Source organism: Mastomys coucha, unplaced genomic scaffold (genome assembly GCF_008632895.1).
Source record: "Mastomys coucha isolate ucsf_1 unplaced genomic scaffold, UCSF_Mcou_1 pScaffold22, whole genome shotgun sequence".
Classification (NCBI taxonomy): Eukaryota; Metazoa; Chordata; class Mammalia; order Rodentia; family Muridae; genus Mastomys; species Mastomys coucha.
Genome location: NW_022196905.1, coordinates 249,981,847 through 250,001,082, shown reverse-complemented (window position 1 = coordinate 250,001,082; position 19,236 = coordinate 249,981,847). Strand labels below are relative to the sequence as shown.

General features: G+C 50.0%; 1 protein-coding gene across 2 annotated transcripts in view; it reads left to right on the top strand.

The window, feature by feature from the left end:
• Bcar1 (BCAR1 scaffold protein, Cas family member) overlaps nt 1–1,542 on the top strand; it is a 34,769-nt gene extending 33,227 nt beyond the window's left edge. For both annotated transcript variants that reach the window (XM_031341473.1, XM_031341474.1), the window contains exon 7: nt 620–1,542. In XM_031341473.1, the coding sequence (XP_031197333.1) occupies nt 620–1,132 (513 nt within the window). In that variant the 3' untranslated portion in view covers nt 1,133–1,542. The remainder of the gene's footprint in view (nt 1–619) is intronic.
• Nucleotides 1,543–19,236: the final 17,694 nt, after the last annotated feature.

Genomic DNA, 19,236 nt, shown 5'->3' with positions numbered 1-19,236 from the left:
ACAAATAACAATGCTGTGTTTAGCCACAGTTTTGTACATATTTTGAATCATTTCTCAGGGTAAGAAAGTATTTCTAAAAAATACTGAAGTTGATAGTGAAGATAATAACACAAAGTAAATATGAAACTCTCTCTCACTGCTCCTCCAGATGTAGAGAAGGAAGGCAAGGGATAGCTTACCCCACCGTGAGCTGGGCTGCTCACTGTGGGGCTTGTGGTTGGTAGGTGCTTCACAGGCATGATGGTGGAAGTAAATGAGTCGGTTGTGAACTGCTTGGGGCATTCGTGGCACATAGCAAGTGACAAGAAATGCACGTTGATTAAAATAAGCCAGGCTCTCTCCTGTGATTCCAGCACTCAGGAGGCCAGCCAGGGTATGTGGCAAAATTCTCCTCCTAATGATAGTTAAAATAGCTGAGCATGTGTAGCCATGGAGCACCACACTTGAAGAAGCTGGCGTGACTGTCTTTCCTATACACTCCCAGCTTGTTCTCAGGCGGCCAGCAATGCTGCTGCTGAGGCTGGTGCCTCGCTCTGCTTTGGTGAGCAGTGCTCTTGTGAGCACAGATGTTTGCACGTGTCTGTCAGCTGAGAGTCTAACCCTGCCCTGCCTCCCACAGCTGAAACAGTTTGAGCGACTGGAGCAGGAGGTGTCTCGTCCCATAGACCATGACCTGGCCAACTGGACACCAGCCCAGCCCCTGGTGCCTGGGCGGACAGGGGGCCTGGGGCCTTCAGACCGACAGCTGCTGCTCTTCTACTTGGAGCAGTGTGAGGCCAACCTGACCACACTGACAGATGCAGTGGATGCCTTCTTCGCTGCAGTGGCCACCAACCAGCCACCCAAGATCTTTGTGGCACACAGCAAGTTTGTCATTCTCAGTGCACACAAGCTTGTGTTCATTGGGGACACGTTGTCACGGCAGGCAAAGGCAGCTGATGTGAGAAGCCAAGTGACCCACTACAGCAATTTGCTGTGTGACCTACTGCGTGGCATCGTGGCCACCACCAAGGCTGCTGCCCTGCAGTACCCATCCCCCTCTGCTGCCCAGGACATGGTGGACAGGGTCAAGGAGCTAGGCCACAGCACTCAGCAGTTCCGCCGCGTCCTGGGCCAGCTGGCTGCTGCCTGAGAGCAGAGGACTAGGACATGAAGCTGGGGCATGGGCAGCGATGCTCTGAGCGACCCAGGCATTCATCGTGAAAGTGGAGCTCCTGCAGGTTTGGGGACAGGTAACCCCAGCTCTGCCTTGGGCCTGGTGCCCTCAACTGTCCAGGGATTTGTACATATTTATATCAAGGCAGGATGTGGGATCCTTCCTCAGAGAATCTGAGGAGCCATCTAAGAGTGTACCGTGGGCTGGGGATCACCAGGGTTGTTGTGGCACATGGGCCCCAATCCTCAGGGCTCCCTGTGACAGGCAAGTATAGTATGGTGTACACCTCTGCACCAAGAAAAAACCCTAAAGAACTATTTTTCACTATTGATTTTTCCAATCATTTGACTAATAGTCTACATTTAATAAAATTTTAAAAATGAGAAGGAGCCTACAGAAATGCTTGAGACTACCTCTAGGTGGGAAGGTGGATGGATCCTTGACCCGCCAAAGTGACTACGTGGTGAAGTCCTTCCCAGAAGGTGGGTCCCTTCAGAAGGAAATCAAGGCCCAGGGACCTGTGGGGAAGGCAGGGGGCTGGTCTGGCCAGGCAGTGTCCTTTGAGCCTGGGAACATGTTACAGAGTCAGAGGCCTAGAGCAGCAGGGTACCTTCTGGGTGTTCTGTACCCCCAAGGAGAAAGTTTACAAGCCAAGGTACTGCACAAAACAGCCTCACCTTCCAGTCTTTATCAAACTTGATAAAGTTCTCCAGAGGAAACTATAGTCTGGGACACCCAAAGAGTCTTCCCTAGATTAAACAAGTTGGGAGGATTGAGGCCTACAACAGGCCTTAAACTGGCCGGTGTTCTCTGGCCCAGAGGGAAGGCTAGAGTGTGTGATCGGCATCCTGGTGGTCTCAGCTTTGACCATTGTGCATGTGAATGTGGGCCTCAGATTCCTAACCTATGTAAGAAGGAGCTAGGCTGGGAGATCTGCCACCAAGGAGCCCCACCGAGGAGCCTCCTACCCTAGTGCTGCCTGGGAGAGCAGAAGAAGAGAGAGAGAAGAAAGCACAAGGATTTGCTCTTGGTTTTATTTGAATTTTACTCAGATGCAGAGATGGAAGGGGTTCAGCTTCTAGTACCTTCCAAACCTGGACATAACAGGCCGGGAAGACAGTAGGGTGGGTGATGGTGCTTCAGGACAAGATGCCCACCAGGAGCCTATCAGAGTATCCTGCATAGGGTGGTACAGGACTTATTTCCAAAGTCTCTGGGTGCAGAGACTCAGCAGGAGATGGGTGTGTAGAATTTGGTAGTGCTTGTACAGTTTTACTCATTACTCGGGTCTGGGTTCAGTGGTAACCCCATCTCTTAAGTTCTAACCTCCTCACACAGCTGCCTTCCTGAGGAGAGGCTCCTCCCAGGGTTGACAGCATCATGTCTTTCTGGTACACTGAGGAAGCCAGGGGAGCAGGGAGCCTGTGGTCTTTCTGGCCTAACAAGGTATCAGCGGTTCAGTGAGTAGAGAGGGCCAGAACCTGCATCATCGGGAGGAGACTATACAGGGATCTCACGCTGGTGAGATCTCACTGCCCCAGAGCTTGCAGGCAGGAAGGGTGTTGGACACACAGGACACAGCCACCCAATGGGGCTCCGTGAGATCTTGGTTTCAGAGGGAGAGGGAGTTGGGGTCACAGTCATAGACCCCCGTTCTACCAGCTCACTAAGAACAGCTTTGGCTCCTTAAGAACATTTGTGGAACAGCTGCTGTCAGGTTCCACCCCAGGCAAGAGTTGGACCTCAAGCAGGGCTGTCACTGGTCCTACCCTCCCTGGCCAGGGAGCCTGGCATTATGGCCACAAGCTGTGGCCCTCTGAGGTATATGGGTAGATGTCCCTGATAGATACAGAGAGGACTTAACAAATGTCCCTTTTCTGAAAACCCCTGTCAGTGCTGGGAGACAGGATCCATGGTGAATTTGGGTAACACAACTTCAGAATCTGTAGGACAGTCAGACATGCTTGTGCTAACAGGGAGGCAAATAGGGACGCTCTGGGACTGCTTCCCCAGCCAGAAGACTCCAGCTGAGGGCCAGCCTGGTGACACGCCCGCCTTTAATCGTAGCGCTTTGTGAGTTTACACAGCAAGTTCTAGGACAGCCAGGGGCTACACTGAGAAACCTTGTCTTGAAAAAAAACAAAACCCTCCCAGCTGAGACCACAGGGCAGAGTTCCAGACATGCCACTGGGGGCCCACAGGCCATACAGCAGGCTTCCTGGCAGGTTGCCATCTTTTCTGCAAAGCCTTCTCCAGGACCCTGTTACTAGCTTTTAATATTTGTGCTTGATGAGTTTTGAGTTTTTTATTTATTTGCCCATCGGGGAGACTATATAACCCAAGCTGGCCTCCAGCTCAGCCAAGGATGACCCCGAGCTCCATGTCCAGCTGTTTGGTGGATTTTAAGATTAATTTTTAACTATGTGTAGGTGTGTGTGCCTGCATGTGGGAATGGGCATCTGAGTGCAGATGCCTGAAGAGGCCAAAGGCTTGAGCTCCTTGCGGGTAGAGTCACATGAGCCCTGATGTGGGTGTTGGGAACTGAACTCTGTCCACTGGAAGAGCAGCAAGAGCTCTTAACTGCTGAGCCATCTCCTAGTTTAGTGGAATTGGTTTTTTTGTTGTTGTTGTTGGTTGGTTGGTTTTTGTTTTAGATTGTTTATGTATGAGTGTTTTGCCCTCATGTATGTTCATGTTCCATGTGTGTACCTGGAATCCACAGAGATGGGGAGAGAACATTGGACTTCCTGGAAGCGGAATTACATGATGGTTTTTGAATACCTTATAGATGCTGCGCCCTTTGTAAGAATACCAAGTGCTCTTAACCACAGGCCATCTCCACAGACTGCATGTTTGGTAGGTTTTTAATTTAGAGGATTTTTTTTTAAAGATCTACTTATTTTTATTTTATGTGTATGAGTACACTGTAGCTCTACAGATGGCTGTGAGCCATCATGTGGCTGCTGGGAATTGAACTCAAGACAGCCTCGCTTGGCTCCGACCTGCTGGCTCTCGCGTAATACACTGTAGCTGTCTTCAGACACACCAGAAGAGGGCATCAGACCTCATTACAGGTGTTTGTGAGCCACCATGTGGTGGCTGGGATCCGAACTCAGGACCTTCGGAAGAGCAGTCAGTGCTCTTACCCGTTGAGCCATCTCGCCAGCCCTAATTTAGAGGATTTTAAAGAAGTGGGAAATTAAAATTCATGGCTATCTCTGGAATTTGGGCCTCTAAAGACAGATCTCATCTTCTAACAAGCCCCTGGCACGTGGCATTTTGGGTAGTGTTACTTAAGGCTACCGTGGCACTTAGCCTGTAGCAAGCTGTTGTTTAGACAAACCAGGACATGTAGAGGTGAGCTGATGTGGACAGGCTGAGCAGAGAGATGTCATGATGGACAGTCTTGTGGGAACATGGGCATGCAAACAAATCTTCTGGGACCAGGCCGGGCAGACCTGAGTGGAGGATACCCAAGATTCTGGGAGATGGCATAGAGATAAAGTGGCTTTGGTGCAGCCTGCATGACATAGAGGGATATTCCATTTTTATATCTGCATCATGCTTCCTAATAATAAGACAGGCTTATTTATTAATTGAGTCAGGAGAACATTCTATCACCGAGCCCCACCTCAGCCCAAACCAGTTAGGTAGGTGGATAGAGATGGTGGGAGATAGAGAGACTTCTATTTCTGTGCGAGTGTATGCCATGGAGAGTTCCTGGAGAGATCAAAAGAGTGTGTCCTCCCCTGGAGCTGGAGTTACAGATTGTTTCTAGCTGGGTGCTGAGAACTGAACTGAAGTCCTTCAGAAGAGCAGCCCGTGCTTGTAGCCACGGAGCCAGCTCTCCTTCCCTGTTCTCCTCTAATCAGAAGCAGCTGTGTGTGTGAGTGTGTGTGTGTGTGTGTGTGTGTGTGTGTGTGTGTAACTAGGCTTCACATGAGAAGGACAGAGCAAAGTGCTGCAGGCACTCATGTGCAGGCCCTGTCCCCAGAGACCCCTAACCACCTTACCTTGGTCACACAAGCCCACCTTCCAGCTACCTCATCTGCCCCTCAGCTCCCAGAAACTCCTGGACAGAGCCGGTGTCGGGTGCTCTGGCTGCAGTAAGGTGACTCTCCCTACAGAAGTGTGCTGGTGGTGTGAGCCACAGCCTGACCACCCTTAGGTCTCAGTTTCTCTACATGCACATGAGGGTGGCAGGTGACCCCACTGGATAGGTAGGCATCTCTGGCAGACTGCTGTTCTGCCTGCTACTGGGGGGTGGCTTCTCTCCAGCCTGTGGTCTCTCAGCTCCTTTTCCTTTTGGATGCTGTTTTGACTGGAGATAGAGACGTGTCATTCCGACTCCCAGAGGATCCCAGCTGCCTGTGGCAGGCCTCATGTGATCCCCAGTGAACAGTGGTGACAGTCGAGTCCTTGATGGCATAGGTTGGGTCCCCTACAAGAAGTAGACATTGCTATTCCAGTGAGAAGACAGGGAGTCCCAGGTCTCAGCTGAGCAGCACTCCTAAATCCAGCGTAGCCCCTGCATGCCCAGAACCCCCATCTTGTGTTCAAAGATAGCTGCCAAGGCCAGGAGCCAGCAACAGCATCCTCCCCAGGGATAATCCTAAAAGGGTAGTTCAGCATATGGATAGAGATGGTCATAGAGAATGACAGCCATGGACAGGGTGGCTAGTGAACATGTTCACAGCAGGCCAGAGCAAGGACTTGGGGGTTCCAGACCTGTGTAGCCCCCTAACATTCAGGTATTTGGTCTCAACAAGGCCCTTAGTTCTGCTAAGCCCAGCAACCATCCTCAGCCCCTATGGATAGGAGGGTAGGGGGCAAGGGCTCAGACATTTAAAGTTGGGGCCTGGGGTTAGAAAGTCAGGTAACAGGAGCTACACAATAGATAGCCTCTGTTAGAGCTGAGTCCTAGGACACGCTGCTCCTGAGTTCTTGACTGCTATGTTCCAAGAGCATGTGTCAGGAGAGAATTGAGACTCCTGCAGAGACAAACCAAGGAGGCTGCCCACATCACCAGGTGACAGGGCCACCTGAGCATCAGACAGGAGAGGCTTGAAAGCAGTGAGGGGCTTTGTGGGCAGCTGGGTAGATGGACAAGATCAAGGCAAGATGGGGACCACGGTGCATCCACTTGAGTTTAAGACTCCTCTTGTAAGGCAGGCAAGGGAGCACATGCCTTTAATCCCAGCACTTGGGACACAGAGGCAGGTGGATGTCTCGAGTGTGAGGCCTGGTCTGCAGAGTGAATTCCAGGACAGTCAGGGCTATGTAGAGAGACCCTGTACAAGATGGCCCTCTGGCTACCAGGATGTACTAGCAACCCCACCAGGATAGGGTGGGGCTCTTAGAGCAAACAAGCCCTTACTCCATTCCCCTGCCTCTCCACTCCCTGTTGCTGGGTATTTGGGCCACAATAGGTAGGTGTGACCTGGGCTTGCCAGCTGTCTGGGCTTCTACTCACTAAAGCTGATAGCTGAGAACCACCTAGAGCAAGGTCACTGTGGTATGTGTCGGAGAGGGCCCCACCTGATGGGCTCCTGGGCCTTCCTGTCACAGCCTGCCTCCACATTTCCCCCTTATCACAAGTCCTTGGTCTGATACAGCCAGTGACTCCAGCACAGCTTGGGAAAGACAAGGCCTGGAGAGAGCACTATAGGGAGGAGTCACAGAGCCACGGGTGTCTAAGGTCAGAATGTGCTAGCTCCCACATGCCTTCTCCCCAGCTTGAGGCCCCTGAGCACTCCAGCAAGCAACAACCTTGTGCGGTATGATCTAACCCAGTGAAGCTTGAAATTCAGGGGCAGAGTGCAGCCTTTGAGGAGGCAGACGTTACTCACATTCCATGGTTGGCTAAGGCTTTGTGGGAGCAGAAGCACTTGGCTCAGTTGGCTGCCAAGATCTGCTGCACCCAGAGCATAAACACTTTGGCATGGGCACACGTGGCAGGCGTGAAGGTAGAGCCAGTGTCACTGCCCTAGGACATGATGCCCATAAGAGCGCAGGCTCCATTCTTCTAGTAGATCAAACGGCCACCAGAGGTGCACTGCAGGAAAAAGGGAAAGGCACTTTGATCTGGCCATCAGGCAACCTAGCCACTGAACATGACCCTAGACCCAGGGAGACACTGCTCATGCTTCCTGGGTGAATTTATGAAAGACTCCAGTTCCCCATGTGGTCTATGTCCAGGTCTACCTTCAGGGCAACATCATATAACAGAAGCTCAATGGAGCTGGAAGTGGGGCTGGTCATGGGGCCCCTGGCAAAGGGGGAAGACCTGGGCATCTTCTGGACTCCTCCAGCCTACCCCTGTCCCTCAGCTAAGGTTATCAACGATCTGACTGGATCCCTGGCTCCTTGATCATGTTGGGCAGGTATGTCCAGGGAAAACTGAGAAGGCCCTGCAGAAAGGTCAACTTAGTACCTGCCTGAGGCTTGTGCCTGAATCTCCAGTAGGGCAAGAAGGGAGAGGGCATGGGAAGAGCTCGGGAGGCAGTACTGTGCAATGGGTGGCACCACCATGGGCTCCTGTGCAGACCCATTCATCTACAACCATACTACCCCAGAACTCACAGTAAGCAGTAGACAGGAGGGTCAGGCAGCCTGCTGCAGCCTGGCCAGGGTGCCTGTGTCTGGAGGGGCAGTTGCCTCCATCACTGAGTAGGACACAGAAGACACCATCTCAGAGAAGTGCACAGGAGTGGCCAGCTTCAAGCAGAATACTCTCCTACGGAAAGTTATCATGGTGAATGTGGTGGGCTGGAAACCTGCCAGTAAGAACCAGGTCCCCAGCTACCACCCAGGGCCAAGTAGACTGGAAAGGAGACATGTTTCTGAGCCTGGAAAGAGAATTCCAAGGCCAGTCTCAGGCACACTGTGCCCCATCCTTCAAGCAGCCAAGGGCTTCTCCTTCCTAGGCTTGCTCCCCTATCTATCCCTCGGTGAGCCCCTGCCTGTCCAGCAGCCCGTTGTAACTTTGCAATCTTCTGGACCAGGAGGTCCACATCGGAGTCCTGGTCAAATGCCACAGCCACCCTCATGTCAGACGTCCTAGATAGACACTGAGATACATAAGGGATGAGGATGAAAAATAGGCCTGCTCCTGTCTTCCACCCCAAATGGAACAAAACTCAGAGCCTCGTGGCAAGCCAGGTCTCACATGACTCTGCAGTAGGAACAGTGATCGCCCAGTCTGCCGTGATGAGGGAACCCTACAGAAACAGACACTAATGCTAGTCTTGGGAGGAGAAAGATGGGGACCAAGAGCCTGGGACTGCAGCCTCCCCGGTCACCATTCTCCATAGCCTGGGAGTGGGGCGCTGGGGAGGACCCAAAGTTGACTCCAAGGACTTCTCAAGTCTTGCTTCTTTTTGCCCCCGGCCTCTTTTCCACCCCTGACCTATCCCAGTATCTGAGGCCCACGAAGACTGATCCCTTGATTTCATTTCTCCCAGCTGAATGTTGAGAGCCCAAGGGACTCTGTTCTCCTGAGTCTCACCAGTGCTGCCTCCAAAATGGGGGTGACAGAGGGCGACTCTAGATCATACACCCACTGTGAGTTCCAGAATCGCCTCAGAACCTGGCAGCTTCGGGTCCCACTGTCTTACCCACACCCAGCTAGTCTGAGGTCTTCAGGAGAGGAGGCTCATGTTCTTAGGGCTGACACAGGCTTTGCATTTGGAGGAGCAGAAGAGTCTCTTAATGCTGGGAGGCAAGCATATGAGTGCTGGTCGCTTGGCATGTTTAGGACCTTGATATTTGACCCTTTAAATGTATGTGCTTGGGCTGGAGGGATGGATGGCTCAGCAGTTAAGAGCACTGACTGCTCTTCTGAAGGTCCTGAGTTCAAGTGAAGGTCCTGAGTTCAAGTCCCAGCAACCACATGGTGGCTCACAACCATCTGTAATGAGATCTGACGCCCTCTTCTGGTGTGTCTGAAGACAGCTACAGTGTACTTAGATACAATAATAAATAAACCTTTAAAAAAAAATGTATGGGCTGGCGAGATGGCTCAGCGGGTAAGAGCACTGACTGTTCTTCCAAAGGTCCTGACTTCGGATCCCAGCAACCACACGGTGGCTCACAATCACCCGTAATGAGATCTGATGCCCTTTTCTGGTATGTCTGAAGACAGCTACAGTGAATTATGCCGGAGCGAGTGGGGCTGTCCTGAGTTCAATTCCCAGCAGCCACACACATGATAGCTCATGGCCATCTGTATAGCTACAGTATACTCATACACATAAAATAAATAAAATAAATCTTTTTAAAAAATGTGTGTGCTTTGGGAATGGAGACATGGCTCAGTGGTTAAGAGCACTAGTTGCTCTTTCAGAGGTCCCGAGTTCAATTCCCACTAACCACCATGGTGTCTCAGTACCATCTATAATGGGATCCAATGCCCTCTTCTGGCACACAGATGGACAGGAAGACAGAGCACTCATATACTTGGTTTTGTTTTTAATGTCTTTGCTTTGATGTATAGACATCAAAGAAACAGATTGAGAACTCTGTTACTCTCTGTCACACGTCTTCACGCCCGTCCTGCACACCGATCCTGTGAAGCTGGCAATGGTGTGGCCATTGCCTCAGTTGCTGACACTGAGATCCCATGCTGGTCCAAACCCTGGGCCTGCCATCTTCTTCACACTCAGTGACTTGCCAGGGCTGAGGGAGCTGGCGGGAGCCTGAGTCATCATACCAAACACAGGTCACGTTGAGTTAATGCCCCCAGGTGAGCAACTTCTCAGAGGAGGAAGAGGGACCTGTGATTGGCTGGGCATGGGGAAGAGGATGGGACCAAGCAGCTGCCAGATTCTGAAGTGATTCTAGGCCTGGGACAGGGCGTATGGTTCAGAGCCATCCTCCTGTAGCCCCATTGTGGAGGCAGCCCTGGTAAGACTGAGAACAGACTCCCATGGGCTCTCAACCCTTTCGTGAGCAAAGACAAAGGGAACCAGCCTTCCTGCCGAGATCAGGTTGGCATCTACCAAAGGCGGGGCTGAAGAGGGCCCAGCAGGAGAGGAGCCACAGGCTCTCATGGTGCCTTAGACACAGATGTGTGCTGTGCTTGTGTGGGAAGCTGGGAGAGGCTTATTATATCCTCGCCTGCAGGCTGGGCTACATCACCTTACATACTGAGGTGATGACCCTTTCTGTGGACTTGCCCCTGGGTAGACAGGATATTCCAAAGCAGAGCTGGTGTGGGAGCCGGGAAGAATGGCAGCTGCAGGCTACAGGTGACCCTGGGACCAAGGGCAAAAGACAGGGCCGAACCTGCGTCTCAGTCTCCTAAGCCTGAGTCTACAAGTTCTGTGGTCTGAGCCCTCGCCTGGTTGCTTGGGATCTTGAGGACCTTGGACACAGGATTTAGTTGGTCTGTTTGCTCAGCCGCCTGCCACCCCCCCCCCCTTCCCCGTGACAGCCAGGCGTTGGGGCACACACCTGTGAGGTGCTATGCTGGGAAGTGGAAGCTATTAGCAGTTTTCCGTGCTGATGACCTAAGACGTTTCTTTTAATAGCAGTACAGAAAGGTTCCAACCCTGCCCTGCTCTGAGAATCACCTCCATGAAATCTCCCTGCTTCTGAACAGCAAAAAAAAAAAAAAAAATGGGGGCTTACACAAGACTTGGGGCCCTTGTCACAGCATGGTGTTCAGAACGCGCAGCAACTCCTCACTTCTTTGCCTAATCCCTTCTCTCCCAAGGTTCATCTCTAGCTAGGTGACTTTAGAGAACCGGCCTCCCCAATGAAAATGTAGTCCTCACCCTGAACTAACCAGAGATCCCACTGTAAACCGTCCCCTCCGTGACCTGACCACTCTACCCTCCATGGCGTGCCCACCCTACCGCCCACACTTCTTCCCCTGTGCACAACAGGTCTGGAACCCAGCTACTCTGAAGGTTTAGACAATAGGGTCCCAAGTTCATGGCCAGCCTTGGGCTTCTTAGGGAACCCTCCTGGCTAGGCCCTGGGGACAGCTGCCCTGGGCTCTTCACCTCCCATGTGGGCCTCCTAATGTTCCAGGGACACACCCACACACAGTGCTTGTCCTGCAGTTCTGATGGCCTACACACCACCTCCCCCAGAGATGCCTTCAGTGTCCCCTATGCTCTTAGGCAGACTGTCCTCTTCAGAGTGGGTCCCGGGCCTTTGTATCAAATAACGATAAAAATAACGAACTTCTCACCTCATGGTGATATGTGTTACACACACACACACACACACACACACACACACACACACACACACACACACGAATGATGAATGTATGTATATATAAGTATTTACATATATATATGTAAATAGGTCAGAGAGGTAAACATAATAACTTGCCCATACCTGCCTGACACCTAACCTGTGCTAAGAACAAACATATCACCGTCATCAACACCTCATATGGAACACCGTGTTCCCAACTCCTGTGTTCCTAAATGAATGCTTCCCACTTAAACTCAGAGAGCTACCTGCCTACAAAACAAATGGGCCCTCTAGTGCCTGGACACCCATCCCTGAGCTAGTTCTCAGAAGAGATCGTGGTCATGTGACCCAGGTTGGACAGTAAGAGTGTCTGATGTTCTCTACTTTTAGACTCAGTCCAGGGGACTCTCCCAGTGTGGCACCTCCATTATTTCTTCTTTCTAGCTGTCTCTTGGTGCCAAAGCAAGCCACCATGCAGATGAATGCAGAACCGCAGAACTGCAGCCTGCTAGGGACCCACCTGCAGAGCCTGCCCTGGAGTAGCACGGTGTGGGTTTCTCTTGGTGGCTGCTGTCAGTGCTGTGGAAGCCAGACTGTTGCTCTTTTAAGATTTATTTGTTTTTGTTTGTTTGTTTGTTTATTTATTTTTAATTAATCTATTTTTATTTTATGTGCATTGGTGTTTTGCTTGCATGTATGTCTGCGTGAGGATGTCAGATCTTGGAGTTATAGACAGTTGTGAGCTGCCATGTGGTTGTGAGGAATTGAAATCAGGTCCTCTGGAAAAGCAGTCAATGCTCTTAACCACTGAGCCATCTCTCCATCCCTGATGTATTTATTTTTGTGTATATGGGTGTTTTGCCTGCATGTCTGTCTGTGTACTACATGGGTGCCTGGTGTCAGCAGATGTTCTAGGGTCCTTTGGAGCTTGAGCTACAGGCAATAGGAAGCTGGCAGGTGGGTGCTGGGAATCCAGCCTGGTCCGTTTATAAGAGCGGCCAGTGCCTTTAACCGTTCAGCCACCTCTCCAACCCCATTCACTCACGATATTTTAAGAAGACTATTTTGTTCTAACATTTCTTTAGGGATTCTTCAGAAAATCTGTTAAATTGTGCCTGTGACCTCCCCAGTACCTATTCACCTAGTTTTACCAGCAGTCGCTGGACGTTACTCTGTGGAATCTTCTATCTTCCACCCTTTCAACCCCCTAACAATAGGTAGGAGAGAGAAAAGGACGGAGGGGAAAGGGGACAACATCTCCTTAGACTACTTCCTGCTGATTAGATGTCAAGTTCTTTGGGGCAAGTGTGATTTTCACCCTCAGGCTACCTAATTTCTTCCTTTCCTCTCTTTGCACACAACTGCTTGACAAACCGCAACCAAGCAGGCAACCAGCCCCGTCTAGTGGGGGGGCTCTAGCATTTATATACCACAGCTGCCGAAACTAGCTGCAGGTAACAAAGCCACGCCCCTGCCAGAGCACAAGGCAAATCTTAGTGAGCTGCTATGGACAGCCTGAAGCAGCCCCGCTCCCACACCTGGGACTAAAGTGAAAACATTCTAACATTGTTTTCTGTGTTTTCTTTTTTAAAGAAACCAAAATTCTCACTACAACCTGCTAACATGTTTGACACACATTGATACACACAGATTGACAGCATCTTGCCATGTAGCCTTGACTGTACTGGAACTCATATGTGGATCAAGCTGGCCTCAGACTTGTGGCAATTCTCCTGCCTCCCTTGTGCTACAACAGTGGTTCTCAACCTTTCTAATGTGGCAGCCCTTTGATACAGTTCCTCACGTGGTGGTGACCCCAAGCCATGAAATTATTTTGTTGTTAACTTCCTAACTCTAACTTCACTACTGCTATGAATCATAATGTAAATATCTGATATGCAGGGTATTTGATATACACCCACCCCAAAGGGGTCAGGACCCACAGGTTGAGAACCACTGTTCTTAGATTACAGGAACACATCAGCAGGCTGCACTAAACATATACATTTTGCCAAACTACTCGACAAGCTGGCTATAGATATCATCATTTTTTTGTTTGTTTGGTTTTTTCGAGACAGGGTTTCTCTGTGTAGTGTTGGCCGTCCTGGAACTCAACTCTGTAGACCAGGCTGGCCTCGAACTCAGAAATCCGCCTGCCTCTGCCTCCCAAGTGCTGGGACTTCTGCCTCCCAAGTGCTGGGATTAAAGGCGTGCACCACCACTGCCCGGCCACCACTTTTTTTTTTTTTTTTTAAGCAGAAAGGCTGGCCTCAGATGCACGTGCCTCATGTAACAGCATCTGGAATGATGGGATTTTTCAGACTTATGCCACCGTGCCTGGCTTTATGAATCATTTTTATTTCATAGCCTGGGGGTAGTGGTGTGTGTGTGTGTGCTCATGGCAGAGAACAAGTTTGGACACCAGAGGACAACTTGGTAGAGTCAGTTCTCCACCATATGGGTCCTGGGACTGGACTCAGGTCATTAGGCATGGTGACAGGCAACTTTACCGCTGAGCCCTTTCACTGGCTTAAAAATGCACCTACGGCCAGGCGGTGGTAGCGCACGCCTTTAATCCCAGCACTTGGGAGGCAGAGGCAGGTGGATTTCTGAGTTTGAGGCCAGCCTGGTCTACAGAGTGAGCTCCTGGACAGCCAGGGCTACACAGAGAAACCCTGTCTCAAAAAACCAAAAAAAAAAAAAGCAAGAAAGAAAGCCCATTTTGCCTCTCTAGGCCTTTCCACCTTTCCACCTTTCTTTGGAGGGACACCTGCAAAGTCTTCCCGGGGCTGTCTTGGACTCAGTTTCACCAAATCAGCTGGCACCTTCATCTTGAACTTGCAGCCCCCAGAACAGGGCAGAACTCATTATGTGTTCGCTAGAAGCTGTCTCTGTAAGTCAGCTGCGCTGTGCCGGGCTACCTTTTTGAGCAATGCAGCTTACATCACCCACCCGCAGCCAGATGTGGCCCGTTTCCATGGATGCTGCAGGTTGAACATTGACACATGCCGCCCTTAAAAGGTCCCAGCCAGTTCAGGTTGCCCTCCCTGTGTCTTATTTGTTCTGTTTCTCTGTCTCTATCTGTCTCTATTTCTCTCTCATGTTTCTACTCGGAGACAGCCTTTTGTTCCCCCACCCCCACCCCACATCCCCAATAAACCCCTCACTTAGATCATCTTAGGAGCGTGGCATACCTTGGCCCCTAACCTGCCAAGGTACCTTTTTACCTAAGAGTCCAGAAGTGGGTATCCTGTTGTGGCAGCACAAGCCAGATGCGGGAACAAGCTAACACAAGTGGGACATCTTGCTGGGTTGTTGGGGGGGGGAGGGGAGGGGGGAAAAGGGAAGGGGGTGGGTATTGGGCGATCTCTCTCCTGTATCAGAAATAAGAAGACTGGGAAGCTGTGGTGGTTTGATAAGAATGGCTCCCATAAGCTCATTCATATATTTGAATGCTTAGTCATCAGGGGGTCAGTACTTGGGAGTGATTAGGAGGTGTGGTCTTGTTGGAGGAAATGTGTCACTGGGAGTGGGCTTTGAAGTTTCAAAAGCCCCAAGCCAGGCCCAGTTGTTTCACTCACTTCCTGTGGCCTATAGATCAAGACGTAGGACTCTCAGCTCCTTCTCCAGCACCGTGTCAGCCAGTACACTGCCCGCCATGCTTCCCATCAGGATGACAATGGACTGAACCTCTGGACTGTAAGCCAGCCCCCAATGAAATGTTTTCCCTTATAAAAGTTGCCGTGGTGGTCATGGTGTCTCTTCACAGTAGTAGAAGACTGACTAAGACAGAAGCTATGTATGGAGTGCCAGCCATTTTGGCCAGAGTATTATTGTTTGGATTCTGAAACTGTTCCACTTCACTCAGAAATCCGCCTGCCTCTGCCTTCCAAGTGCTGGGATTAAAGGCGTGCACCACCACTGCCCAGCTCATACATCCTTTCTTGGCAAACTATGGGCAAGGAGGTGGAAAGAGCTGAGTCTATTTCCCAGTCTCCTGCGGGATCTACTCTTGTGAAGAGCATGAGAGATGGAGACCCATGGGGGCCAGTTTTGAGAGAAGAGTTCACATTTTCCTATAAAGCCCTAACCAGGATGTGCTTGGAAGCTTTTATTCAGAGGACGGTTGGCTTCCTCAGAGGGGAAGGGATGCCGATGTGGCAAGGGAGACTCAGGTCATCAGGTCTGCAGCAAATACCTTAACCCCATGGGCAAAAATTTGCGCTCTTTTTAGATTCATTTAATCTGTAAGAGTGTTTGGGGTTTTTTTGTTTTGTTTTGTTTTGTTTTTTCAAGACAGGGTTTCTCTGTATAGCCCTGGCTGTCCTGGAACTCATTCTGTAGACCAGGCTGGCCTCGAACTCAGAAATCTGCCTGTCTCTGTCAAGTGCTGGGATTAAAGGCATGTGTCACCACCACCCGGCCTGTAAGAGTGTTTTGCTTGTGTGTGTGTGTCTGTGTGTGTGTGTGTGTGTACCACAAGTGTACCTGGTATCCTAGAGATTGTCCTTGAAGAGGGCTTGTGATCTCATCTGGAACTGCAGTTATAGCTGGTTATGAGCTACCATATGGGTGCTGAGAATCAAACACAGGTCCTCTGGAAGGGAAGCCAGTGCTCTTAACTGTCGTGGGTTGGTCTGATGCTGTTTTTTATTCTAATGCTAGATACAAATGGCTCTCAAGTGAATCCTAACGTACACCCAGTGATGCTATGGAAAACTTGCTCCCAGGTTTAACTGGTCAATAAAAGGTTAGAGCCTGTGATTGGGCAATGGAGGGAGAAAGGTGGGACTTGAGGATGGAGTAAGGGGTTGCAGGGAGAGAGAAGGCAGGAGAAAGAAGATGGAGGTGGAGGAGGCCACCATGAGAGGAGATGGACTATGGCCACATGGCCAAGAGAAACAGCAAATAGCAAGGGACTTTATAGCTAGGGAATATACTCTATTAATGAGTTCCAAACCTGACCAATCTAGGCTTACAATTTGTAAATAAAATGCCTGGATTGTGTGTCTTTTATACAGGCTAGCTAGAATTACAAATTCATTCTACACTTAACTGCTGAGCCAACACTCCAGTTTGGAAAAGCTGATACTTAACTACAACACACAGATCTGGTAGGGGCTTTTGTTTGATTTTTGGTTTGGGTTTATTGGTTGATTTAGATAGGATTACACTATGTCAACCTGGCTGGCCTGGAGCTTGCAATGTAGATCAGGCTGGCCTCAAACTCAGAGAGTTGCCTGCGTCTGCCTCCTGAGTGCTGGAATCAAACACCATGCCAGTCTTGAAAAACTTCTTTTATTTTTGGTCGTGAACCTAGCCCTCAACAGCTGAGCCACCTCTCCAGCCCCAAACTTCTTTTGATCACTCTGAACAGAAACTCCTCTACCATTGATCCCCAACATTCAATTCTAGTCTTTTCTCGCTAGTCCCTGCTAACAACTAACACGGGAACTTCACACTTCCCATATTTCTATAAGGGACTCATAACATCCTCTGTCTCTATGTTTTCATGACTTATCTACATTGGCTGGTGGCTATGCTGCATTCCCTCTTATAACTGAATAATATCTGACTGTGTGTTTATTCTATATGTTATGCGTCCAGCCACTCATTGGTTAATTGGCTACTGCTGGCTATTATGTGTGAACACTGCTGCTGTGAACATCCGTTGTGTGTGACTGTTTGTTTTAGTCCTTGCTTTTGAGGATTTTTTTTTTCCCATGGAATTGTTAGGTCATTAAACGATGCTATTTTAAGCTTCCTGGGAACTTGTGAACTCTTCCTCCGCAGCTGCTTCACTCTCATTCCTTCCCAATCTCACCAGCATTCATTCCTTCCTGTGTTTTCGAGTGTTTGTTTTTTGAGACACTCCATCAATGAGCGACATTGGCACACCCAGTCTTGTGCTTTAAACTATAGGCTAGTCATGGCAGCTCATGCCTCTAATTCCAGCATGGAATTTGAGCCTGGGCTACCGACTGAGACCCTGCAGGCATCCCAGTAGTCAGGAAGTGACACCTCATGCCACTCTGCTTTGCCCTTTGTCATTCTTGATGGCCTTTCCCCATCTTTTCATGTATTCATCAGGCTACCCTGGGCTACATCGTGAGTTCCAGGCTAGTTTTAGCTACAGTCTGGTCTCCAAAAGCAAAAACAAAAATCTCCGAGTAATTGGAGGAGGATTTCTGTTTCATTGAGACCAGCAATACCCCTGCCTCTGCTTCTAGCATGCTGGAATTACAGGTGTGAGCCACCGCCGTGTCAGATCTGAAAACATTACTTTGAATGTATTTTTATGTTGTATCTATAAGTGTTTGCGTACACGTACGAGCAGCAAGTGTATGCCTGGTGCCTGCAGGGGTTGCAGACAATGGTAAGCCACGGGTTGCAGACAATGGTAAGCCACGGGTTGCAGACAATGGTAAGCCACGGGTTGCAGACAATGGTAACAGTGGGTGTTGGGAGCTGAACGTAGGTCCTCTGAAAGAGCAGCAGTGTTCTTAACTGCTGAGCTATCTCTCCAGCCCCAAGAAAGCATGATTGGGAGAGTCAGAGCAGGATAGACAGATAGAAGAGAGCATTAACAAAGCTATTGTTACAGAGGTGGGTGAAGCTTGTGGAAGCCAGCAAAGGCTAGTGGCATGCACAGGAGCATGTACCTAATCCAGAAAGGGACAAGGTTAGTAGTCATTACAGAACACAGAAAGAATGGATAGAGAGTAGAGAAGACCTCCTAAGGAGAGAGAGACAGCCATCTACAGCCCTCTCAGGAGCCAGAAAATAGGTCTTCTTTTCTCCTGAGGCAAGCCAGCCTTACCCAAAGTCTGATTGAAGTCGTCTTTTACCAGCTGAGAGTCGGGAATCCCAGCATAACAGACTCCATAGACGTTGCCCTCAGAGACAATATTCTCTTTATATGGGATGTTTCAGATGAGGATGTTAAAATAGGAGTGACTCATAATGAAGGCCATGTGTACATGAACCTTGTCCCTTCTCAGCGGTAAGCCTGCAATTTTCTAGGAATCTCAAAAAGAAAGAAAGGAAAGGGAAAGAAAGAGGAAAATCCCACTTACAATACGAGACATGAGACAGGTCCCAACTCCCTTGTGCAACCCTGTGACCCACGGCCTTATCTTATCAGATTGCAACTTCGTCCAAGGTACCCTATAATCTTACTTATCAAAAAGAAGAAGATAGAGATAGAGAGAAGGGAGACTCCACAGCTGCCCTTGGGATGTAACCTAGAGCCTCTTCTGTCTGGAGCCAGACAACCCTTGTCCTCCAGTCTGGGATGAGTAGCTCTCACAGAAGCCAGACAAGCCAATAATTTGGAGCTGCTTTTGTCTTCTGCTCTGGAAAAATCCCCTCGGCACGGAAAGTCCAAATGGGGCCACCTGCTTGGAAAGGCTGGAGAGAGAAGTGTAGCATTTGCTAGGTTTCCAGTAAGTCACTCTGGCCTGCTGCTGAAGCGTGGATTCCTCACATCAAAGTGGCTAAGGGTCACACCCCCGGGCAGCTGCACAGATGCTACAACTGGGGAAAAGCCTTAGCAGCAGCTGGGAGAGCTGCTGGCCCAGGGTCTACAGGACCCTCCCAGGGTGACCAGACTGTTGCTCTAGCTGCTGGAGAGCCGAACGTCCCGGAGGAACATCTGCTCACACTGTGAAGTGGCGAGTTAAAGACTAAAACAAATTCAAAGGAACAGCTTTGCTTCAGCAGGCCTAGAGACACGTGTTCCGTGACTCAGACTCAACTCTGCTACTGTCTTGCAGCCTTGATGACCAGAGGGCCTCAGGGCCTTAGACGAAGTCTCCTCTACAGTTCTTCCCTGCTTTCTTTCCTTCCTTTCTTTCAACATTGTTTTTTTT